This window comes from Xenopus tropicalis, chromosome 5, assembly GCF_000004195.4.
Source record: "Xenopus tropicalis strain Nigerian chromosome 5, UCB_Xtro_10.0, whole genome shotgun sequence".
In the NCBI taxonomy this organism is placed as follows: domain Eukaryota; kingdom Metazoa; phylum Chordata; class Amphibia; order Anura; family Pipidae; genus Xenopus; species Xenopus tropicalis.
The window spans coordinates 69,087,578-69,113,342 of record NC_030681.2 but is presented as its reverse complement, the minus strand read 5'-3'; the positions used below and the strand labels follow the sequence as shown (position 1 = coordinate 69,113,342).

The window sequence follows — 25,765 nt, the reverse complement described above, 5'->3', positions numbered from 1 at the left end:
AGGATAGGGGCAGAGCTGAACTCCTTTTTAAGGGTTTCAAACGCTTGTAACGCTTCGGGAGACCACATGCTGGGATCAGCGCCCTTTTTAGTTAGATTAGTGATGGGGGCCACGATAAGAGAAATACATTTTTTTTATAAACTGACGATAATAATTAGCAAAACCAAGAAACCTTTGTACAGCACATAATGAGCGAGGTTGTGCCCAATCCAGGACAGCTTTCACCTTGCCAGGGTCCATTTCTAGACCTTTGCTGGCAATAATGAACCCCAAAAACTGAACAGAAGAAACTTCAAAGGTACATTTCTCTAGTTTCGCATACAGGTTATTCTCTCTTAGCCTCTTTAAGACTTCACAAACATGATTACGATGTTCATTTAGATTAGAAGAAAAAATAAGAATATCGTCAAGATAGACCACTACGAATACCCCCAGTAGGTCACGGAAAATGTCATTGACAAATTCCCGAAAAACTGCGGGGGCGTTGGAAAGCCCGAAGGGCATTACTAAATATTCATAGTGGCCGTCCCTGGTGTTAAAAGCAGTTTTCCACTCATCTCCTTCTCTAATACGAATGAGATTGTATGCACCTCTAAGATCAAGCTTGGTATAGACTTTGGCGCCCTTGACCTGGTCAAATAACTCAGAAATTAGAGGAAGAGGGTAGCGGTTTTTGACAGTAACCTTGTTTAGACCTCTGTAGTCGATACAAGGACGAAGACCACCATCCTTCTTACCCACAAAAAAGAACCCCGCACCTGCAGGAGAACTAGAGGCCCGGATAAAACCCCTCTCAAGGTTTTCTTGGATATATTCCCTCATAGACTGAGACTCAGGTAGGGAAAAAGGATATGTACGACCACGAGGAAGGGATGCACCTGGGACCAAATCAATGGGACAGTCATACTGTCTGTGTGGCGGTAGGGTCTCGGCAGCTTTTTTAGAAAAAACATCAGCAAAAGCCGAATAGACAGTTGGTAAGCCCTCTAATGAGGTGGTCGCAATAACAGGAGGAATACATGCCCCTTTACAATTATCACCCCACTGAGAAACTTCCCCCGTAACCCAGTTAATCAGGGGGTTGTGAGCCTGGAGCCAGGGTAAACCAAAAATGAGAGGAGAAGAGGCACCTTTGATGAGGAAAAAGGTTATCTCTTCACTATGAAAATCATTTACACATAATGATAAGAAGATGGTTTTCTTATTTACCACCCCTGAACCTAGGGGTCTTTTGTCCACCGCTAAAAGTCTCATGGGAACCTCCAAAGGGACCACAGGAGTGCCATGTCTGGTTGCAAACGTGGCATCTAAAAAGTTACCCTCTGCCCCAGAGTCCACAAAAGCGGACAAGTTAATAGAGCCCGAAGGCCAGGTCAGTTTGACTCGTAACTGTACTTTGGAGGCAAATTGGGGAGCCCCTTCTTCATTTAGGCTAATGCGTTTCCCGGCCTCTTAGTACACTGTTTAAGAAGATGACCCTTAACCCCACAATAAATACACAGACCTAGGGTCCGCCTGCGTGTCTTTTCCTCAGGAGAAAGATGAAAATGGCCCAACTGCATGGGCTCCTCCTGAGGTGTGGACACGGAGGAAACAGAAGATTTAACATTGGACGCAAAATCAGGTTTGACATAAGTAACCTCAGAGAAAGTAGTATAACCCCTTTCACTCCTTCTTTCCCTTTGTCTCCTATCAATCTGGATGGCTAGAGACATGAGAACATCCAGACTGGACGACAAGGGATAGTTAACCAAACTATCCTTGATAGAATCGGATAACCCAATACGGAACTGACTGCGCTGTTCCACAGAAACTGTTTCACCCAGTTTCTACTGCCCACCGGCGGAATTCAGTGCAATACACCCCCGCATCCCGTCTCCCTTGGCGTAATTTACGAATTGCCGAATCGGCAGATGATGTGCGATCCGGGTCATTGTAAAGATTTGCCATGGAGTGAAAAAACAAATCTAGGGAGAAACGGGCAGGATCAGAGGGAGGCAGTCTAAGGGCCCAAACTTGGGGATCCCCCAAAAGAAGGGTCATAATAAATTTTACTTTCTCCTCACCAGTTGAAAATGAGTGTGGGAAAAAGCTTAGATAGAGTTTACATGCCTCCTTGAAGACAAAAAACTTATCCTATCCCCAGTAAATTTTTCTGGAAAGGCAATTTTGGGCTCTTGGGGCCTAGATGTGTTACCCCACATAGCAAAAGAGCCTACAGGATGGGAAGGACTAGGTATAGGCTGCTGCTGCGGAACTTGCGGAGTCTCCAGCTGGCGGGTTAGACTGTGGAAACCCTGCAGGAGATAATTTTGCTTTTGCTCCTGGTCTTTCAAGCGCTGTAATAGGGTAGTAAGAAGCGATTCGGTAGCAGATGGAGCGGACGAAGCAGCAGCGGACTCAACGTGATCTTGGTCCTCCATGGCCCGTGATAATGTCACGGTCGGCACCCAAAACCAGAACTGATGCCAGGTTCCCTGGTCTCGGCTCGGCTTCACAAATGTCACGGTCGGCACCCAAAACCAGAACTAATGCCAGGTTCCCTGGTCTCGGCTCGGCTTCACCAGTATTGTGACCGCCTTTGGCTTCGGGAGGAGCCCTCAGCTACTCAGATGCCACCTGGACTTAACGAGGGGAACAAGGCGAGGAGTTCTGGCAAGCAAAGGGGCACGACTGTAGATAAAGTCAGTTAGGCCGAAGATCACGGTACAAAAGGATTAGGCAAGTTAGTAGTCAGGCAGGCTGGGTCGCGGCAGGCAGGAATCAAGGAACGTCAGACAGGCAAGGGTCAAAACCGGGTAATCAAACAGCAGGATCAGGCGGAAATCAAGGTCAACGTACAAGCCGGGGTCAGGATACGGATAGCAGAATAGTCAGGAACAGGCCGGGTCAAAACCACAGAAAAACACAAGCAGGATTCAGGAACTAATGCACAAGGCTCAGGAAAGGCACCAGGAATCAAACCTATCACGGGCAACGAAAAAGTAAACAAAGTCCCTTAAAATACATTTAAACTTGGCGCCATTGCGCGCTGACGCCATCACGCTGGCGCGAAGCGCCTATAAATTACAGCGATAGGAAGTGGCCGGCACAGAAGCAGCGGCGCGGCGGGCGTCCCGGCTGATGGCGGCGTGGCGGGCGTCCCCGCCGTGCCGGTAAGGAGTTTTTCATTACACATAGGAATAATTATTATTCAGAATGCTTGGTACCTGAGGTTTTACAGAAAAGAGATTTTCCGTAATTTGGATCACCATATATTAAGTATTCTCAAAATAATTTAAACAACAAGTACAAATAAATAAGTACAAGGTCCTCTTTTATTATTACTGAAAAAAGGAGAAGTAATTTTATAATAATAACAATTATTTACTTGAAATGGAGTCTGTGTGAAATGGCCTTTACATAGCTTTCTGGATAATGGGTTTCTGGATAAGGGAACCTATTGGTAAATAAATTCTACATACAAACTGCATCATGTGTGTTTATGTTATATGGTGAGCAATGAAGCACTTACCAATGTTGTGTGTTTTATAGTTAAGCTTTTTGACAGGGTAGTTATGTTCCTGGAATAATTCACTGCAGATAATAGCTGGGACAAATTAAACCATACCCCCCAATCTGCCAAGCCCCCATCCAATTACACAAAACCTGACCTGCTTGAAACACTACCCACTTTCTGTCAATCCCAACACACTTTGGGGTCCAGTGGTGTAACTGCCTATACAGCAGAACCCTGCAGTCAGAGGAGGACCCAGGCGACAGGAAGGCCCAAACTGCAGGGTCTTCTGTATAGTAGTTTCCCCTCCCCAGCCCCTCTCCTACCTGTAACAGAATGGTGAGGGATGGTAGCTACAGCATAAGTGGGACAGGAGGGGAGCAGGGGTGGAGTGACTGTTCATGCCGGGCCCCCTTAGAAGATTTTTTTGCAGGGGTCTGATGCGGCAAAGTTATGCCACTGTTGGGGCCTCTGAGATTCAGGAACATCCCAACAATATCTGCACTACTGATTGACAGATGGAGGAATGCTTAGATGTTGCATGCGCAGTAAATGTGTGCTGTGTGGAGATAATATACAGGCATTTCTTTAGCAGATTATCCAGCCAGATGGCCTTCTTTTCTAAGCTGTTAAGATACACATTATTCTGTAGGTTCACTTGAAAGTGCTAGAATGCTTTGCTACTGTACTGTGTTGATATTCCAACTATAGCCTTCTTCGGTAGAATGTTCATATGGCCCTCAAGATCCAAGTATCAGAGACCAAGGTAAAGCGATCCCTTATCTTTTTGGCCTTTATTCCATACTGCAACAATGGTTTATGCTATAGATAAGCAAACTAAAATTAGAATAGTTTAATAACATTATCACACCAAGCATAGAATTTCCAAGGGCTCCGTGCTCCAAGTATCATATCTAATTGCTAACAACTATGTAGTATATTTTTTCAACTTTGCTATTACAAATGTGTTATTTAAAATAGTGTAATTGTTGAGAGTTGTAGGCAATTTTTTAAGCAAGAAAAGAAAGGAAATTGCTGTTGTAAAGTTCTATTGCAGATCAGTGTATTTTAGTATAACTATTACTAAGTTTCATAGATAGATGATGAAGGCACACTACTGTTTAATATAGTTTCAAATGTACAATGCCGGTGTTTACAGGGAAATCCATTTAGCCTGGCTTTGGGTAGACCATTAGAAGGTGGAGACCTTCCATAGTATAACAAAGGATGCCATATGGGCCATGACAGGGTCTTATTTATTACTGCCCCTGCTGCAAGTGCAGAAGCACCAACGGCACAAAAGCCAGTCCTTAATGCTCATTTACTTTGGACTTGCGGCAGGGGCAGTGCTACACTTTGCACCTCATGCAAGATAGGGTTGGGAGGAGGATGTCTACATGCCTCTCCCAGTCTCCCTCATCAATACAGCACTACTGACTATACTCAGCATAATACAATGTGGAAACAGAGGCAGTTGTAGATGGGTGCCCATTTGTTGTGCTTTACACCCTGCCCTGCAGGTAATAAATGACCTACTTTGTGGTTCCCAAAACTATTATAACAGAAATATGATGAGTGCAAGTTGTTTTTATTTATAAAGCAACTATGTATCAATTGATACCTCAAATATAATGTATTATTAATAGTGGCAGTAGCAGTTCAACTGAGGAAAGGCCTTACTGTCTAAAACACTTTCTAGGACACTTCATAAGAATATCTCTACCTTTATTTATATACACATGGAGGCAGATTTATAGACATTTGGATGCAAGTGGTTTTAGTCATTTATTAAAAGATCCAAATTGAAAAAGCACAAACTAATTAAAATGCAGAAGGAAAACAAAAAGAATGTGACTTTTTTTTGTGGTTTTTACAGTCATAAGAATTTTCATGAACTTACAAAAAAAAACCTGAAACCTCTCTAAAATCATGAAATAACGATATAATTTGCCTAGGACTGCTCCCACTGACTTCTACATGACCTCAAAAGCTTTTAGATGGCATATTTTTACATTTGCAGTTTTGATGCATAATTATATAGGGAAAGGTTTGGGTTTTTACAAACACAAATTGTGGAAAAAAGAAATAAAAACAGTAGTAAATGGCCCTCTTGGGGTCTATCCTGGTGGCTGTGCTACAAGGATATAAACGTCACCAGTCAATCCTTGGTGGGATTAAAGACTGCTTGGCAATCCTGCTCCCTCTGCCTTTGCACATGGAACAATTCAGCATATCAACTAGCCAAGCAATGTCTAAAACTTATTTACAAAGTTATATACCCTTATTTTATCTGAAACCAATATGACTGAAGCTCAGGGAGACACATCCACCCACAAGGTAGATCCAAGAAAATGTGCTGTCTGTCACATAGGGCAATAGTAACACTTATATGATTTGACATCACTGATGGGACTACCCTATCTCTTCCACTGCTTCTTCCCCAGGACAACACCCATCCTACAGGTAGGTTCCTACCACCATCAAAAAGTTCTTTTTTATGTTTGTGTGTGGGGCGGTGAGACCTAAATTATGTACCCCTACACTGATGTGCTAGTGGCTCAATTATATAGTATAATAGTATAAATATCCACAGCACAAAAAGGAATGGCATGTTGCTCATCAATATAATGCAGAAAAAATATTTAACATGTACTGGTATTAGTAATTGGATTTGGCCATTGAGAAATAAGGAAGTGATACTCCCTAAAACAATTATGCAACCAGCTACTGTATGTTAAGCATTATAGTTATGGCACTTAAGGGGAACTAGACATTTTTTTTGTTTGCATAATGAAGGGAAATGTTATTATAAGCTTTCTAGTGTTTCTGATTTTAAAAATAAATCAAAAGTTTTAAAGTTATTTGTAAATGTAATTGCTATTGAAAGCAGTGTTTGTCTGTCTCTTCTTATTTTCTGCCCTGGCCTCTGAATAGGGATGTAGCGAACCTCAAAAAAAAAAGTTCAGCAAATTTCCGCCAAAAAGTGCGAAAGTTCGCAAACTTTGCGAACCCCATTGACTTCAATGGGAAGGCGAACTTTAAAACCTAGAAAAGCCATTTCTGGCCAGAAAACTGATTTTAAAGTTGTTTAAAGGGTGCCACGACCTGGACAGTGGCATGCAGGAGGGGGATCAAGGGCAAAAATTTCTCTGAAAAATACGTTGTTGACACAGCGTTGCGTAAAAACGCAAGCTATTCCTATGTATACGCAAAGGCAGCTGGCAGACCTAGCGGAAATACGCTGCGTTTTTTGCTATTTCGCACTATTAGCACCATGGAAACGGGATTTGCTTAAGTCACCAGTACTAGGCTGAAAAACGCCATGTGTGGCTTGTGCGGCGTTTTTAGGCCGAGAAAAAACGCAGCGGAAAAACGCCACGTGTGGCATCAGCCTAAGGCGAACCCAAATTGTGAACAGCTGAACGGTCTTGGCTGGAGATGTTTCTTTCATTAGGCAAAACTTCATTTTCATCCCTTTAATGCACTTACAAAGTATGTAAACATTAAAAACTACTTGAATTGGATTGCCACCACCTTAAATTTTTGCAAGCTGAGTTACCATCAAATGCAAGGCGCTGTGTCATTATTACAGTGAGCAAATAGTAAACTAGGAAAAACTGTTTGTTTAAATAGCTCGATCCTGGAAATTACATGGCTGTTTTTCTGGGTAATAAATTCCATACCTGTACAGTAATAATTTTTTATATCTGTATATAGAAGGAATACTGTACATTACTTTTTTTTTTTTGACTCAAAGTTTATTGAGTATTTGAGCAAAGTTACATCTTGCACAGAGAATAATAAACATTTTTAGATATATAACAGTAAAAAAAATTACAAAATGTATATTTAGTCATGTACATTTATGGAAGGTTTTAGTTTGCTTGTTGTAATAAAATCTAGATGGTGTAGCATTGTGTTAAGTTGGAGGCAGATATATTATAGAATTTAGTAGGCTTTTATGCGTTTAATATCATTGTGGATTGGCCATTGTGCCAGTATTCCCAAATTTAGGCTTGTTTGTTTTTGCATTCCGGTGTGGCATCTATCATTTTCTCCATTGTTTCTCTATAGTTGACTTGTTGGATTAGGTGTTGAAGGTTCGGGGTGGCAGGTTGTTTCCAGAGTTTTGCGATGAGAGAGAGTGCTGTATTGAATATGTGAAATAAAAGTTTTTTGTTTGGAGCGGATACTGTCCGGTGGATATAATTGTAGCAAAGCTATTTGAGGTTGTAGGGGTAGATTCCATCCCAATTTTTGTTTAATGAGGGTAAAAACCTCTATCCAGAAGGGCTTTACTGATGGACATTGCCAACACATGTGCAAAAGTGTTCCTTGTTGGCCGCATTGTCTCCAGCATAGAGTGGGGCATTGTGGGTTGATTTGGCTTATTCTTTTAGGTGTCAAGTACCATCTGTGTGTAATTTTTGTGTGCACTTCTATATGATTTGTGCAATTAGTTGCTCCTTTATAAGCTGCTAATATTTCCTGCCATTGTTCCGTAGTGATATGGAGTTGCAGCTCATTCTCCCACTTTTGCATGTATGGGAATTTGTATCCTTCTGGCAATTGCATTTGTTGCTTGTAACATTCTGATAGGGTTGCTTTTCCGTTCCATTCTTTATTGCATAGATGTTCCATCATTGATTTCTTTTTGCAAGTTTTGTAATCCTTGGAGGTGGTCTTAAGAAAGTGTAGCAGTTGTAGATAAGTGTATCTTTGGTTTTGTGGTAAGTTGTATTTTTCCATTAAGTCCTCAAATTAAGGTAGTTATAGAGTAGAGATGGCGTATTGTGGTTATTCCTTTTGTAATCCATTCTTGGAGGTTTATGTTTGGTATCACATATTTTAAGCCTGCGAGTGGAATTGTTGTTGCCGGGAATGCGTTAAAATTACATTTGTTTGCCAGATTGTCCCATATTTTTATTGAGAGTTTTGTTGTAGGCAGTAAATTTGGCACAGCCGGCCTAAATTGTTTAGGGAGCCAAAAGAGTTGAATTAAATTTCCATCTGGTGCAATACTTGTTTCATGGTCCACCCATTTTTTATTTCCTGGAGGAGAATGCAGTCTTATTACAGTTTCTAACAGTGATGCCAAGTAGTATGCCTTAACATTTGGGATCCCTAGGCCTCCAAGTTTTCTAGAGTATTGAGAGCAGGCAAAGGCTATTCTCGGAGGTTTGTGTTGCCATACATATTTGTTGACAGTACGTTGTAGAGCTTCTAAATATTGGGTAGGTAATGCGATGTGGAGTGTTCTAAACAGATATAAAACCTTAGGAAGGGTGTTCATTTTAATCGATATAATTCTGCCTAACCAAGATATAGGTGCCCCTTCCATCTAGTACATTCAGTTTTTACCATTTTCAACAGTGGTTGATAGTTTAATCTGTATATAATCTGGGGGTCTTTGGGGAAAGTTACACCTAGATAAGTGATATATGATTCTTTCCACTCAAATTTAAAGTTTTCTTTAAGTTGCTGTAAGATGTTTTCTGGGATGTTTATGGGGAGTGCTTGTGTTTTAGTATCGATGATTTTGTACCATGAAATTTTCTGGAATTTGCGTAGCGTACAAAGGAGATTGGGGAGAGTTATTGTTGGGTTGGTAAGTGTTAATATTATGTCATCTGCAAAAAGTCCTATCTTGTGTTGTTCTGAGGAGGTGTTTAGGCCTTTAATGTCGGGGTTGTTCCTTATCATTTGGGCTAGTGGTTCTACCATCATTGCAAAAATTAGGGGTGAGAGTGGGCATCCCTGCCTTGTACCATTAGTGAGTGAGAAGGTGTCCGATAGGGTCCCTGATGTTTGCACTCTAGCTGTCGGTTGAGAGTATAGAGGTGTTATTGCTCTGAGGAATTTGTCCCCTACTTTGAAATGTTTCAATTTTTCTTGCATGTAAGTCCAGTTTACCCTATCGAACGCCTTCTCTGCATCCAGTGATAACAATAGTGTTGGTGTTTTAGTTTGTTTTACAATGTGAAGTAAGTTGTGGAATTTGCGAGTGTTATCTGACCCTTGTCTTTGTTGTACGAAGCCTACCTGATCTGTGTTCAATAGAAATGGTAATACTTTGTTTAGTCTATCGGCTAATAATTTTGCATATATTTTGAGGTCGGTATTTAAGAGTGTTATTGGGCGAAAGTTTGCACAATTGTCAGTTGATTTTCCGGGTTTAGGGATAGTGACTATATGTGCTTGGAGGTATTCTGGGTTGACTACCCCAGTGTCCATGATGTTTTGAAAGAGTGTGAGCAAGTGTGGATATAGCTGTTTTGCAAATAGTTTATAGTAATTGTTGGTGAATCCATCTGGGCCTGGGGCTTTTCCCTTCTTTAATTTTTTGATGACTATTTTTATTTCTTCCTCAGTTATTGGTTGCTGTAGTAGTTCTAGTTGTGTTTGAGAGGGATGAGGGAGTTGTATTTCTTTTAGATAATCTTTGATGTGGTCAACTGTTGGTTTAGGGGTGAACACATTCCTTTTTAAGCATCTTTCAAACATCTTTAAAAATCAAACATTTTTAAAAGTATTATAGAATATAGCTTAATATTGAATCTAGTCAACAAAATGTGATTAAATATTAAAATACAGATGCAGTTCTTTATTTTCACTCTTTAACGTTCTTTGCATTTATTGCATAATTACCATAAATTGTACTTGAGTGAAAACGGCTTGTTCCACTGAATTTCAGTTGTTAACCTTCTGAGCACATCTGGTCCTTTCAGACTCTTTTGTGCATTCACTGTACACGCACATATAAATTTGTGTATTCTCTTTCATATGGAGATTAAGCTGAAGATGTTTATTTCTATAATTTTTCCACACTTTTATTTTCTGTATCCAATTATATCATTATTCTTTCAAACAGATTGTTCTTCAGAACCTGCTCATTTGTGCTGCAGTTTTCTACACAGCGTTCTACCTATTACATGTCATTTGTTTTATAGCACTCAGGTAAGTGGGACATTTATTTCATCATTTCCATCATAAAACTGAAATTAGCATAAAGGATGGATGAAAGTTTGTTTACATAGAATACAAAGGGGCACTGTTCTGTAAGTGACAAACAGAGAATATTCAACTTATCAGCATTTATCTAGCCTAGCATAAATGGAAAACATTTGGAGTAGATTACTGAGTGTTAATGTGGCCACACACGTGGCGATCTGACGATGTTTCGTGTGACCACCGGTCGCACGAAACATCGTCAGATCCGCCACACACCGTTCAGGGCTGAAACAGCAGATAAGGAGGTAGAAACAATAGGTTTTCTACCTCCTTCTGCCGATTCAGCCCTGACGGCAGATTTTGGTCAGACGCCTTCTATGGCGCCCGATCAAAATTTTCTAACCTGGCCAATCGGCGAGTCGACGGATTTCAGCGGCTTCCTGCGATATCGGTCGACTCGCCGACATGCCATACACGCACGGAATATCGTACGAAACGAGGTTTCGTACGTTATTATCGGTGCGTGTATGGCCAGCTTTAGTAATAATAAATATTGAAGGTTCTAATGGGAAGCGCTGATCAATTGAAATCAGAAGCTTGTTTTTAGGGTCCTCAAAACAAGATTTCTCAGTGTAAGCCTTAAAAAGAGCCAAAGCCTAACTAAAGAAGTAGGCTAGAAATGTTGTACATTATATTTTGGGCTTCTGTACAGCCCAAGGCAACCTTAGCCCTTTATCAGGGAAGATCTGTGCCCCCAGTAGCTCCCCATCTTCTTTTCTGCTGACTCACTGCACATGCTCTGTGCTGCTGTCAGTTACCTGAGCTTAGGGACCGACTCACAGTGTACTGTGAGTCAGAATACAAGTCACAATATAAGGCAATTAGTAATTAATACAGATAACTACTACATAGCAGCTCAGAAACCAGTGCAATTAGCATCAGAACGTGATAATTAGCCCTGTAGCATCAGCTAATATGACAAACAAACCTCATTTTCTCATTGATAATTCGCAACAACCGCTAATCTTAGCTTCTCATCAGCTGTCCAGAGCACACTGAGCATGTGAGTGTCGCAGGCACTTTCCATGGTGGTGACCCCCTGTGACAAGTTTGAAGTCCTGGACCATTGCTGCTATACTGTAAAGATGCTGAAACTTTAGGCTGGTGCAATAAGTTCAGTATCTTAAATATGGCATTTTAGCTATATTACTTTTTAGGGTCTAGTCTTCTTTTAAATTCCATAAAGTCCTGTTATAATGGGATGCACATTGCCCAAGTCAGAACAAAGATAGCCATGCCCCCCATTTGTCCCCCTCCCTTTTGCTCCTCCCCACTAACAGTGTCAGTGGCCAGGGGAGGAGCTGGAGATACAGACAAGAAAGAAGAGCCAGAACTCAGGGTTGCTGTGCCTTAGGCATGTGCCTCTTTTGCCTACCCCTAGTTCAGCATGCTGCCTGCCCCATTGATATTACTGTGGGCCCCAATAACTAGTTTAGCAACTAGTGAAGTTTTTTCCCTGCAAAGCTTCTGCATTGTCTTTTGCTTTATACACAAGCTACTTATGTTACATAGGGGCACATTTATCAAAGTACGAGTTTGAATCCCGAAATGGGTAAAATTCGTATTAGATACGATAATTTCTGATGATCACAAATATCACGAAAAAATCATATTAGTCACGATGATATCATATTGGCGATCTGAAAGTCATGAAATTTTCGTATCCGAACGATCTTAAACGGCGGGAAAACCTTTCTGATCCGTCTGTGCATGATTTTGGAAGCCTCTTATAGGACTCAATGGCACTCTGCAGCTCCAACCTGGCCCAAGGAAAGTCACAATACCGAAGCTTGAATGAATCCGAAACTTTCGTACTCATCGCGACAATACTATTTTGTTGCCCAAATTTTGTTGCAAAGTACAAAAAAGTCGTGGAAATGTACAAAAAAGTTGCAGAAAATACGCACAGTGCGGAAAAATACGAATTTTTGTATTTCGGGCCTGTTGTACTTTGATAAATCAGCCCCATAGTGTTATACCCAGTTTTGTGGAAATGGCGTAAATTGTGTAAGCTTTGGTATAACTTCATAGGTAAGTTACGCAATTTGCGCAACTTTCATACCGCTACCTGGCCCCCTTACGGTACGCTAACTCCGTAAGGGGGCCGGTCTATTGTTCTGTGTGTCTATTCTGTGCACAAACAGAATAGACACACAGAACAATAATAATACTAAACTTGAGAAATATTCAGTAAAATAACTGAATGTTAATAATAAAAGGCTTTTTTGTACCCTTTACAGTTTGGACAGCTTTGATGAACTGGGGCCTTTCGATTTTAAAGAAAATCCATCTTGGCTAAACAAAAAATACCTTGGTAATTATTATATACATACTGTATTTTTATATATATATCATATATATATGTCACCAGGTGAAATGGCCCAAGTTTGTAGGCTAATGTCAAACTGGGTATATACATGATATCACTGGGGAGAGTTGGTACAAAGGAAGAGGAATAGTAGGGGGTCATGAGTTATGGGGCTGCTGTCCATTCAGTGAAACCTACACCAAAAATATAGCACTATCGTGACTTTAGTATTCCCTATTGCATTTAATAAGATTTCATAAACTGCAAGTGCGCTTTCAGTACTTAATATATTAATATGCATTCTTAGCAGCTGTACATTAATTGTGTATCGAGTAGTTGGTAATATACAGATGATTAGACAAAATGTCCCATGAAAGATGTCTTTATTGTAACAGTCTTCTGGTGTAGGGTTGCTGTGCTGTTCCCAAAACCAGCAACCTTATGACAAATAGGTCAAAGATTATGTTAGGAAAATATTGCATGCTGTAAAAAGCTTGGTCAATTATATTGGCAGAGAGCATGAGCTGTTTTATCGATTATCAGAGCAACCTGTAGACACTACTGAAATATTCGAATTTAAGATTCATAATTTAAAAAAATTATATAAATAACATATATAGCCATATACTTTTAGTAATATGTGACCAAATGCTATATGCTTGATATCCTTCATCGAAATGTTTAAAGATGTCATGTATGTGTCTGTATAACATTGCATTGGTAGAACAAAAAACAGCATATGGAAGCAGCATTGTAAGGATTTCCACGTGGCTTCCTAAAACACCCTGCAGTTAAAGGAGAAGGAAAGCTAATAAAGAGTTAATCTCAAGTTGCAGGCACACCTTCAGTTGCCTCAATAGTGCCCTTAAGTCTCCCCATATTTCTCCCGTTCAGATGATCAGAAGCCAAACAGGAAGAAAAAATGCTAAGCTGTGTAAAGAAAGTTCCCATAATGCCTCACTCCTGCACTGATTTACTAATCCACGAATCCGAATGGGAAAAATTCGGATTGGAAAACGTACATTTTGCGACTTTTTCGTATTTTTTGCGACTTTTTCATAGCCATTATGACTTTCGTGAATTGGCACGACTATTTCATTGCCATTACAAATTTTGTGAATTGACGCAACTTTTTCACGGCCAGTACGGCGCTCGAAAAAGTCGCAAAATACCGATCATTACGGAAAAAAAAGCATTCGGACGCTTTTCGGACGTTCATGGATTAGTAAATGTGCCCCTATGAGTCAGCTTCCTGCTGATTGGTTTAGACTCACATTCTTAAGGGGGGGTGGGTTCTTAGCATCCTTGAGGGAGGGGTGAGCAGGAGAGGGGAGAGAGCTGTGTGTCTCTGGCACAGGAAAACAGACACAACAAATCATTTGACAGGGAACTCAGTGCCGCATTTCTGCGAGTGCTTATGGCTGTATTTACATAGACCTTTCTGATAAAGCTTACTTAGTTTTTACCTTTCTTTCTCCTTTAAGCTATGTGTTATTAAATGGTTATTCTTAAAGAGCAGTTGTATGTATAATGATTATCTAGAATCTTAGGGGGTTAAGTAATAAAAGGCACTAAGTTTATCCAGGAGCAATAACCCAAAGCAACCAATAAGATGTTTGCTTTTAAACAGGTGACCAGTAAATACTACCTTCTGATTGGTTTCTATGGGTTACTGCTCCTGGGCAAAATTTTGCCTTTTATTACATAACCCCATTAGTGTACACACAGCACTGGTGCACACATAGTGAGTCAGTTCAGTATATGTCTATGTAAAAAAAGGAACTGAATTTTAAAGGGGCCAGCATAATATATGTTGAAAAAAATCCTCTCTGCTATCTACATAAATGAAAATATTCTTGTTATCTGAAGCCCATGTCCCCTGGTGTTGCAAAATGAACGCAGTAAGGCTAAAACTCTGTTCCATGATAGGGGGCATTTATATAGTAATGGAGCTGAGGTGGGTTTTTCCATGCTGGATGTTTTGAGCCAAAAAGTATGAGATTCAGTCAAATTACAGCGCAATTGGGATGGTGTTAAACCAAAAGCCTCCAAACATGGAGAATGTAGCTTTGGTTAAGAAGAATAAATAGTATTTACGTAAAAATCCTTACACACTACCAAGCCCATGAAAACAAGGACAACTGTGCAAATATTCCTCATTAATCATGCTTAGTTTGACCCATAATAAGTACACTATGTGGCTACAGGGATTTTGTACAGGGCCACTTTACTTTGGGGGCAAGGGTTTTGAAATGGAACTAATGGATATCAGATATCTGGACAACATCTAACATCTCATTTGAAACAATCACTGTCTCTGTCCTAAACAGTCTCAACAATCCTATTTTTATAGGTGAGCTGTTGCATATAAGCCTTATATCACATCCAAAATGCCATGTGACCACTGCAGTGGCATACAAGCCACTTTATTTTATATCCGGTTCAGAACATTGCTGTCCATGTTTTTATATTTGTATAGAACCACATGCAATTATTTAGAACTAGAAATAAATATTACATTTTGACTTATATTAGGAAATAATATGCCAAATGTTGTTTCTATCTGGTAACTTGTAAACATAAATATTATATAGCATTAATTTCAGGTCAGTTGCTAACACACTTTGTTCTCTTTTGTTTACAGCTAATTTAATTTCTCTTGAGGCTACCTTTACAATTTGTGGTCTTATTTTTGCATTGGTTGTGGAAGAATGGATATGGGATTATGCTTGTACAATTACTTTAATCCATGTTATTATAACCTCACTAGGTAAAAGCCGTTTTATGCTTCATTTCATAGTGTGCTGATAGAATGTGACATATGCAAATTTAGTCTAATTAATGAGCTGATAGAGTTGCTACAGATGATAATTCTTCGTTATCAACATAACATTTCTGCCTTAATTTTCCCATGCAATATTGTTACTGAAGATTTGATAATACTAGAAAATGTAGGATGCTAATCATAATTCATAGGAAAATATTGAAGGAAATGGGCACATAAACACATTCTCACTTACAGTATACCATTGAATGATTTGTGACTTATACGGTATATTTTCCTGATGACGCACTACTATTCATATAATATGTTGATGGATTAGGATCAATGTAAGTTTTATGATGATGTATTTAGGTACAATGTGAGTTCTATACACAGTTTTTTTTTTTACAACCTTTTTATGTCTTTATTATACATAGAGTGTTTTTTATTGTATTAAGAGTAGAAACCAATTTTTTCTTAAAGGGGTGGTTCACCTTTAAGTTAACTTTTAGTATGTTTAGTACATTTCCAGTGGTCTTCATTACTTATTTGTTATAGTTTTATAATCATTAGCCTTCTTCTCCCAACTCTTTGCAACAAAAAACTATTGCTCCGTGAGGCTACAGTTTTATTCTTATTGTTACTTTTTGTAACTTTCTTTTCTATTCAGGCCCTCTTCTATTCATATACCAGTCTCTCATCCAAATTACTCTCTGGTTGCTAAGGTAACTTGGACACGAGCAACCAAATAACTGCTGATACTTCAAACTGAAGAGCCCTTGAACTGAAAATGAAATAACTTAAAAACTACAAATAAAAAAATTAAGACCAATTGCAAATTGCCTGAATATCATTCTCTACATCATACTAAAAGCTAACTTAAAGGTGAACAACCCCTTTAACACATTCTTAGATGCAAATGTATTTATTATGATCAAGTATAGTCTCATTCTGCTGCCACAGACTCCTTCAGGTCTTAGCAGGCGCTAAGTGCAGAATTTTAGTATGGTCTGCTCCCTAACTTGCATTTTGAAATGACATGTAAATTAGGGGTGGATATTTACCCACACCTCATGAATATAGCTCTAACGAATGCAGACAGCACTGTATTTATGCAGAAAATATAGGTCTCTGCATTCCGAAACCCGCATACCGGTTTCTATCTGCAGGGCCGGGTTGAAAATGCAAAATAACAGAAGCCTGCTTTGCACCATGCCTTGCAGGTAGCATGACCCTAGAATTGGTCATATGTTCATTATATCTATATGTATTAAAGACCAATATCACTATTCAGGTTCCTAAACATTAGTAGACTGAGATTTTCAAAGCAACATATATATCTATTGACACATTTTCTTTTCAAAAAGGTATCTGTTCTATAAATAACTGATCTATTATTATAACTGTCATAGTTATTTATAAATACCTGTAACATTTCATTTATTTATTGTAGTTAAGATGGAATTTCCTCTTGAGGCCCACTGGTGGACATCTCTAGGTAAATTAGAATTTTTCATTCTAATTACCTTTTTATATATTTGGTTATTGTATTGTAATTAAAAAAGCCCCCCCCCCAAAAAAATCAGTAATAAAGGGCCATAGACAGAAGTGCAGAAACATAACTTACTAATGCAAAAACATTAATTAACCTATGTTAAATAGCAGCACCCAGAGAGGCATCACCTTTTGGCAAGGGAATGTTGAGTGAGTGTGTTGGGGTGGGAAGGGGTGATGTTATCATTACCCCATGGTGCCTACGGCCCAATACTAGGGGGGCGCCATGCAGGTACCTTTCTTGCTTACCTCTAGTCCGTTCTCACTTGCTCTTGCTGATTTCATTGAGCAGCATGCCCCTCGAGGTGGCCCGCCCCTGACCTGGCTTGTCCTGTTTCTTACCTCTAGACCTGTGCACATTTTGGAAGAAAAGCCAAAGGATGCTTTAAGACAGCAATATCTGTTGCCAGCTATTAAACATGGTGTGGGTAGTCATCTTATAGAAGTCATGGCCATGCTTTTCATGTTCCTGTAGGAAAAGAAAGACATTTTACAGAACCAGGTGTGCCCTAATTTGCAAACCCTGTTCCGTCGTAATGTTCCTGGAAATTAAGATGATAATATCCCCATGCAAAAGCGTTTCATCAACATCAGTACAGAGTCAATAGACCTTATATTGCCTCCCCAATTACTAGATTTAAGCATTACTGAACTTATTTACAAAATCTAATATTCAAGTGCAAAGTCATATTACTAAAACCCACCTTGAGGAGGTGTTAGTTACATGTTTCCCTTAGGGGCTGATTTACTAAGACACGAATTCGAATCCGAATTGGAAAAATTCCGATTGGAAAACGAACATTTTGCGACTTTTTCGTATTTTTTGCGATTTTTTCGGCGCCTTTATGACTTTTCGGAAATTATCGTGACTTTTTCGTTACCAATACGATTTGAGCGAAAAAACTCGAGTTTTTCGTAGCCATTACGACTTGCGCGAAAAAATGCGAGTTTTTCGTAGCCATTCCGAAAGTTGCGCAAAATCTGGCGATTTTTCGTAGCGTTAAAACTTGCGCGAAAAGTCGCGCATTTTTCGTAGCGTTAAAACTTAAAAGGCGCGACGTTTCGCGCAAGTTTTAACTCTACGAAAAAATCGCGACTTTTCGCGCAAGTTTTAACGCTACAAAAAAAACGCCAGATTTTGCGCAACTTTCGGAATGGCTACGAAAAACTCACGTTTTTCGCAAAAATCGTATTGGTAACGAAAAAGTCGCGATAATTTCCGAAAAAATCGCAAAATACCGATCATTACAAAAAAACGCAATCGGACGCATTCGGCCCGTTCGTGGGTTAGTAAATGTGCCCCTTGGTGTATTACACTCACTAGTAACTTGGATATATTGAACTACAAACTAATTTCATTATTGTCACTGCGCACATTGGTTCCCCGGGAGTCAATGTATAGAAACTTTACTAATGATTTGTCAAAGCTGACACTAATTTGTCCCTGGATTCATAAAGGCTGATGCCATATGGCCCAGATTCCACAGGTCAAGAATTCGCCCTGTGTAGCATCAGTCAAAGTGTGTGCCACAAAATACTTTGGAAAACAATGCATCATGTGTAAAAACAACAAGGCAATTTGCACATTGTACTTGCATTTGTAATGTGGAGAGTGGAGTATAAAATGGATTAACATCTCTATTGTCCCTGAAAAAACTGGAAACTTTTCTTCTTTAAAATGGCGCAGTATCCCATTGTATACAGTAAGGACAGTAATTACAGCATGACAGCATGCCAAGAAGGATTGAAACTGGTTTTAAAAGCGAAGGGTGACTCTAATCTTTAATAGGTACTTGATGATTTAAACCTTGTTTTTGTTATTTTGTTTATCCCCTTAGTGTACTTCAAAGAGATTACGAAATAGTGTACTTTCATTTGTGATAAAATTAAAATAGATAATGATCAGTCTCTAGGCTAATTGTTTTTTTTTTTTTGCTTCTGACCTGTTTTTTTAGTGTTGTGACATGTGGATATTTCACTATGTGGCTAACTGAAAATACTTATTTGGCTTTCTGTGTTTTTTAGGTATTGGTTTGACAGCAATGATTTGTGAAGGACAAATCTTGGCCTATGTGCTGTTCAGACACAACTTTATCTATCCAGCCCTGGATGATTTCTAAAAATGATGCAGGTCTTTCACCACTAAAAATCATGTTATATTTAAAAGAAGAAAAAAATGACTTTAAAATACATATAACATTGCTTTTAAAAAAACGTGTGTGCCTTATATTTCTTGTTATTAAACAAAGATGTCAGTGAAGTGCGTTCTGTACATATGAGCTAGTTTAACATGAGCAACATGGTTATTGAATAAAGTATTTACGTTTGTCTGAAAAAATATATAATATTGTATAGTATCATTTTGTTTACAAACAATAGCTGATTTTTTTTCCTTATAGTTTATCATAACATTTCCATTTATAATACAGATGTTTTCATGTTGCAGGGCTTTTCTACCTATAGATTATTCAAGCTGTTGTTTAACTTGACATTGCCAGGGTTTACAATCCCGCCTGACAGCAACCTCTCCCCCCCCCCCCCACCCAACGGGCCACTTGCACCTGCCCACTGCTGCTAGTTTGTGGTAGGCAGCAAAGTTTCAGGTAGGACTGGAGCCCTGTAAACGCGGTATGCTATGAATAGAATGTCTCTATGCTATCATCTATTAAAGACAGTAGACTGATTAAAAATATCTGTATCTAAAAATTGTATATATATTTTTATTTTTGTAAATTATCCATTTTTCATCAAAAGCATGTAATAACTTGTAACAGATTGTAAATCATGAACTTTTATGCCAGGGATGGCTAGTCCTTGGTCTTTATGTTGTAAAAGCTACAGCGCCCAGCCTCATTTATGTAACCAAGCACAATAGAACATGCATGACCTAACCTCATTGTCTATATATTATTATTATCACCACCAGTATGCTCATGTGAGTTCTGCGACCTGTATAAAAGCACTATGCCCATGCTCTTGAGCTTTCATATATCCAAATAATTTATGAATGACATTTTTTTTACAAAAATCAGTAAGGGGTATAACATATAAATCTTGACTTGGTCTTGCTACCATCTCTTTTGAACACCATGTATTCATTCAGTTGCTGTGATAAGCACTTGCTCTTATCAAGTCTCTGCGCAGTTTTTCTCCTGCCAAGGTAATTTAATCCTGTTTTCTGTTATGCTTAGTGTAATCTGTGGAGCTCTGCTAAACAGTATCCTTTGCTTGTGTCTGGATGAAAGAGGATTTAAAGATTAAACCCTTGTAATATTTACAGTATGCTGTGACTAAAAAGTTTAAATAGCAATATACCTTAACATCTTTAGATATAAAAGAAAATATTGGCAACTACATAACTATCTCATATTTAAGTATATTAGCTAGATTAAAGTGAGAGGTCAGGTGTAACATGTTTATTCAAATGTAAGGCTAATGTGGCTTTTTCTCCACCTGCGTATAAACACCAGCAGAGAAACAAAAAGATGCAGATGAGAATGAAAAAGCTGTTTCTTTACCAACATTTAAAAACACCTTTACATAGTAAATAGTGTAATACTCAAACTTTTATTTTTGTTTATTGCCTGTAAAATGTTGAAGAACATGCACAGCTAGGTAGGTTCACTGCAGTTCCATTTGGTTGGTTCAGTAGCAACACAGGAACATGGAACTGCTGGGACTCACAGATGTCTGGTACCACATGATGCAATGTGTACGTCTAGGGAACATACCCATTTTATTCAAATTAATAGTTGCTCATATAATCAGTTCTAGGGTATGTCTATTTAAAGGGGTTCATAACTCAAATATGACATTTGACATAATGAAATAGTGATGGGCGCATCTGTACTATTTCACTTTACCCAAAAAGTTTGCAAAACAGCAAAAATTTGCAAAATGCATTAATGTAATTGAGCAACATTTTTTTTTTACCAAACAACTTGTGGAAAAACCTAGTAAAAAATATCACTAGGTATTAACTAAAAAAAACATTTCTCTATACATTAGAGGGTTTTGCCATGTTTTTTGCACTTTGCAGTCTGCCCTGCACAGCAGATGAATTGCTACAGGTCTGAATGAAGAGCACAGACCTGTGTTACCCCAATGAATACAATGTTGCCTGTGTTTGTTAGTTCTGTAATTTGGAGAAATGGGGGGGGGGGGGTACAACAGCAAGCCTGCCTTTCTGCCTGTCCCCTAACTTGCACATCATTCAGATGCCCCATTGCCCATTGTGCTTTTGCACTTTTGTCCACTTATTGATTATAAAGTTGCCTGACTTTTGTTTGGCCCTGAACTGCTGCGGCAATCAGCTCTGCTCCATGAACAATTTAATTATGCAAAATGTTGTACTTAGATTTACTATCTCTTTACCTTACTGTTATTGTAATAATCAGTGATGAGCGAATCTGTCCCGTTTGCGAATCTTTCAAAAGATTTGCAAAATGGCGAAAATGTTGCGCATCAAAAAAAATTGTTGCACAACTATTCTTTTGTCGCCCACGGCAATTCTTTTGTCGCGCAGCTATTTTTTGTCGCCCGCGGCTATTCTGTTCTCACCCGCGGCTATTCTTTTGTCTCGCAACTATTCTTTTGTCGCCCGCAAAAAAAAACAATCCGCCAATGGTGAAACCCGGAAATTCGCCACGAATCCATGCCTGGCAAAACATTTCGCCCATCACTAGTAATAAGTCAGATTTAAGCTAGCAAAATCAAACAACAACAGTGCAACACACCTTCATAAAATGTTCACTACTGAATTCTTGGCCATTAAAGCCACCTTCTGCGGTGTTCCACATGTGCTAAATGCCCTGGATTTACCTGTACCTATCCTTTGGTGTGTGGATTGCAGAATGTCACCTTGGGTACCAAGCTCCTTATCCAGCTCTGCCCACAAGTTTACTCAAAGTATTGGGCCTGGAAGGAGAGGTATTCCTTTTGTTTTCTGGGGGTTGCATTTACTATTTTGCTATGCAGTTTGCATCTTTTTTCAGCATTGACGATCCTCCTTATAAGAAAGGGGAGAAGGCTATGCAGAAACAGAGAAAGGTTTTACCAATAAAACATGCAGAATATCAGAAATGGGCGATTTCCTAAACAGTTCCCTCAGAGCTGTATAAATATGCACAAACTGGAACACCTTCACACAGAACTGAATGGTATGCACATAAATCCAGAGCAGAATTTGAAGGTGCAGCCTCAGTTTCACAAGATAAGAGAGGAGCAATGGGGAACAAAGTCTCAGATATGGGATCTTTGTTGTCATAGGACTGAACCTTGGAGCTAATGCTGTGATATACATAGTACATAATTTCTAGCTTCCCATTGTTGGAATGTACTTGTTCTGTAACATTTCAGTCATTAAACTGCTGCTGACACTGAATCTGATCTTGCCAACCAGGATACTAATCGGTAAAATCCTGTGTCTGTAAATCAAAGCTTGCCAATCACTTTAAGGTAAGAAAGGTTTTGCACCAAAATGGGTATTGTTACTTAGTTATAAAAAGTGCAGTACAGTTTTGTGTGTTGATATCATGTTTTAATCTAATATTCTTAGCTGCTGGACATACATTTGCCTCACTACATTGTCAATTTCTAATTGCCAAGTCTTTAAGGCATGTGATTACATAGAGCACTGTATGATGATTTAGCAAAAGTATGCAACTTTAATACCATGAAAAGTCTGTCTGGCAAGACTAGATAAATATTGCCTAGGATTTCTGGAGGGTTGCACCAGGTAATGGGAAACCATTCTCAGTCAGCTTACTCTAGAATCAAACATTTTAGCTATAAAACTGACTCATGTGGACAGCATCAATAGGGGTAATTTACTTAACCCCTGGGCACAAGTCCAAGATCACTAAGAGCGCTCTTGTAGGAAGAACCTGCTCCCAGATGTCTGATGCTCTCTGCAATGAGTACTGTATAAAAAATCTGAGGCTTGATGCAGAAAGCAGCATCAGGAGATGCAGCTCAGCCTTGTCTTTACCACCTGCCTTAGGGAAGGTGGTAAGAACAGGGCCCCTCCTGCCAATCTGAATGATAAAAAGGTACAGGGTGTGTAGAGGTGGGATGGGTGAAAACTAAGTGCCACCCACTCTTTGGAAAAGAACTATTTACATACTGCTTTTTTTGTACTTTGCTATAGGATTACATTCAAAACTATGCCATATAGATGACCCCTCTCAGCCCTGGCCCTCCCGATTTTTCCATCTAACCTCCTCCTTTGATCTCCGGCAGTGGACTAATACAGCTACCCATAAGGATGGTCATTTCCTAGATCTGGTCTTTTCCAAAAATTTGGATCTATCTGCATTTAACAGTGAGCCTTTTCCTCTTTCAGATCATCATCTTATCTCTTTTTCTATCTCGCATGCATCTCCTTCTCCTTCTACTAGGTCTAGTCATGGAGAATTGTCTCGTTAAGGCGCCAGTGCGGTTCTCTGAGAGGGGGTTTGATAGCTATAATTGTAGGGTTATGGGTGCATGGTCTGAGCATGGAATCGGGTGGATGTCTGAGGAGTAGTCTAGATGTAGGCATGGGTGTGAGACCAGGAAATAGTCTATTTGAAGTTTATGGGGATTGGAGGAGAATGTAAATTGTTTCTCCCGTGGGTGATTTATGCGCCATGTGTCAAATAGCAAATTCTGCCTCATAAGTTGTCTAAAACATGTGGAGGTGATATGTGAGGAGCGGTCCAGAGTTTGGTGCGAACGGTCCATTGTCTGTGAGTGGGTCATATTGAAGTCTCCCCCTATAATTAAATAAGGATGGAAGTGGGGTGGCAGCTTATCCAGGGTTTTACGCAGGAATGCACTTTGGCGTTTGTTAGGAGAGTAGATGTTAAATAAACTAATTGGTGTCCTTTGGAAAGAGGCCTGTAGCAGTAAGTAGTGGCCCTCTGGGTCAGGGATAGCTCGGTTTACCATTAGTGGGCAGTCTTTATGAATTAACATTGCCTCTCTGGCCCTTTTATGGGCATTGGAGGCATAGTAGCTAGTAGGGAAGAAATATTTGGAGCTTAGTTTGTGGGGTTTATTTGCATCAAAATGGGTTTCTTGGATGAAAGATCTGCTTTCAGGGATTTTAACTCCTTTAAAGGACAAGGAAAGTCAAAATCTATTAAGCACACTATTGCTGTGTTAAAACACTATATTCCTGGCTTGCCTAATGAAAGATTTACAGAGATACACCTGCTACATTCTACATACTTGTTTCAGTGAACGGCGCCGCCATCTTTAACAAGGGATGGCCACTCCCTTTCCCTCACTGTCTCTACTGCGCATGCGTCCCCCACTCCCCCCCCTGCGTCCTTCTGTGTCTCCCCCCCAGCTCATACACCACACACACTCAACTCGCCCCGCTCCCTGCTTGCCTCTCCCCCCCCAGCACCTGTCTGCAGGCTGTGTCCTCCTGTCACTGTGACCAACCACAGCAGGCATGGACCATGTCGAGGAGAGTAGCTTCTCTTTACCTTCATAGTAGTGGAAACGTACAATAATATCCCTAGGTGGCTTATTATCTGGAGATTTTGATGCTAGGGATCGGTGGGCCCTGTCCAGGCGCCATAGGTCTGTAGGTGTGTTTGGGCATATGTTGGCAAATAGGTTGAGGAGAAATTTTGGGATTTCCAGGTTCCCGATGGTTTCGGGTATGCCTCTGAGCCTTAAGTTCTGTCTCCTCGACCTGTTCCAGGTCCTCACATGTATCTCTAAGGTGCACTATTTCTTCCCTCAGGGTAACGTTTTCGTCCTCTAGCAGTGCAAGTCTTTGGGCTATATCGTCAGTGAAAGTCTCAAGCTTATCTGTGCGTTCCCCTAGATCATTTAGATCACTTTGTATGTTCTTAATGGCGGCTGTGACCGCTAATGAAACTGTCTGTGTAATGGTGGCCTGTAGCGTATCTTGTAATTGAGTGAGTTGCTGGGCCAAAATGTGAGCCATTACTGGCTGGGAGAAGTCTGGATCAGTATCCAGTGGATCTGACTGACCTGTGCTTAGGTGTGGTGGACTGTCCGGATCCAGCAGTAGAGAGGATGGGGAAGCACTCGGCGATTCTGCCCTTATGGTGCCATCTTGGGATATGGCCTGCTGACCGTGCGCTTGCGAGCGCTGTAGGTGAGGAGACATCGTAGGGACTTGTTCTTTGGGTTTTTTCTTGCCCATTTTTAATAGTGGGTTCGTCTCTCTTGCTTGTCAGCCCGATCTAGTGAAAAAAAAAAACAGCTTGTGGCTAATGTTCGGGTGGATTTGGTCCCCTATGGCGCGGAGCTCTCAGTCAGTGCATGCGTTCTCCATCCAGGTCGGCCACGCCCCCCGACATCCAGATATATTTAGACACCCCTGCACTAACCACTGATGTTCAAACCCAGATTGGTAACTGCCTCCTAGCTATCTCCTCCTGGATGAACTAACGCCACCTCAAACTGTATAATGTCATAAAATTCAGAGGTAAGGCTACACAACTGAATTAAAAGTTATTAACCAGCAGTTATGTCACAGTCCACTAGATGTCAGTTCTGTGCAGTCCAATCCATAATGCATTTATAGGAAACTGCCAGAAAAAAAGATTCTACCTTTGCAATCCATATGCATGGAAAATACATATTAAAAGCTAGTATTAAAGGGATT

The 25,765-nt window shown here is 39.9% G+C and overlaps 1 protein-coding gene across 1 annotated transcript; it reads left to right on the top strand.

Moving 5' to 3' along the window:
- Positions 1-4,175: 4,175 nt before the first annotated feature.
- Positions 4,176-19,798, top strand: LOC116410917 (transmembrane protein 244). The gene is made up of 6 exons (XM_031902535.1): positions 4,176-4,262; positions 10,368-10,453; positions 12,748-12,821; positions 15,460-15,585; positions 17,033-17,077; positions 19,159-19,798. Exons 1-6 carry the CDS (start codon positions 4,230-4,232, stop codon positions 19,251-19,253), a joined length of 459 nt encoding a protein of 152 aa, XP_031758395.1. The 5' UTR covers positions 4,176-4,229; the 3' UTR covers positions 19,254-19,798.
- Positions 19,799-25,765: the final 5,967 nt, after the last annotated feature.

Coding starts and splice junctions, on each gene's coding strand:
- LOC116410917 (XM_031902535.1), top strand. CDS start 4,230: ATGGCCCTCAAGATCCAAGTATCAGAGACCAAG. Junction 4,263..10,367: donor TCCAAGTATCAGAGACCAAG/GTAAAGCGATCC, acceptor TCTTTCAAACAG/ATTGTTCTTCAGAACCTGCT. Junction 17,078..19,158: donor CCACTGGTGGACATCTCTAG/GTAAATTAGAAT, acceptor TGTGTTTTTTAG/GTATTGGTTTGACAGCAATG.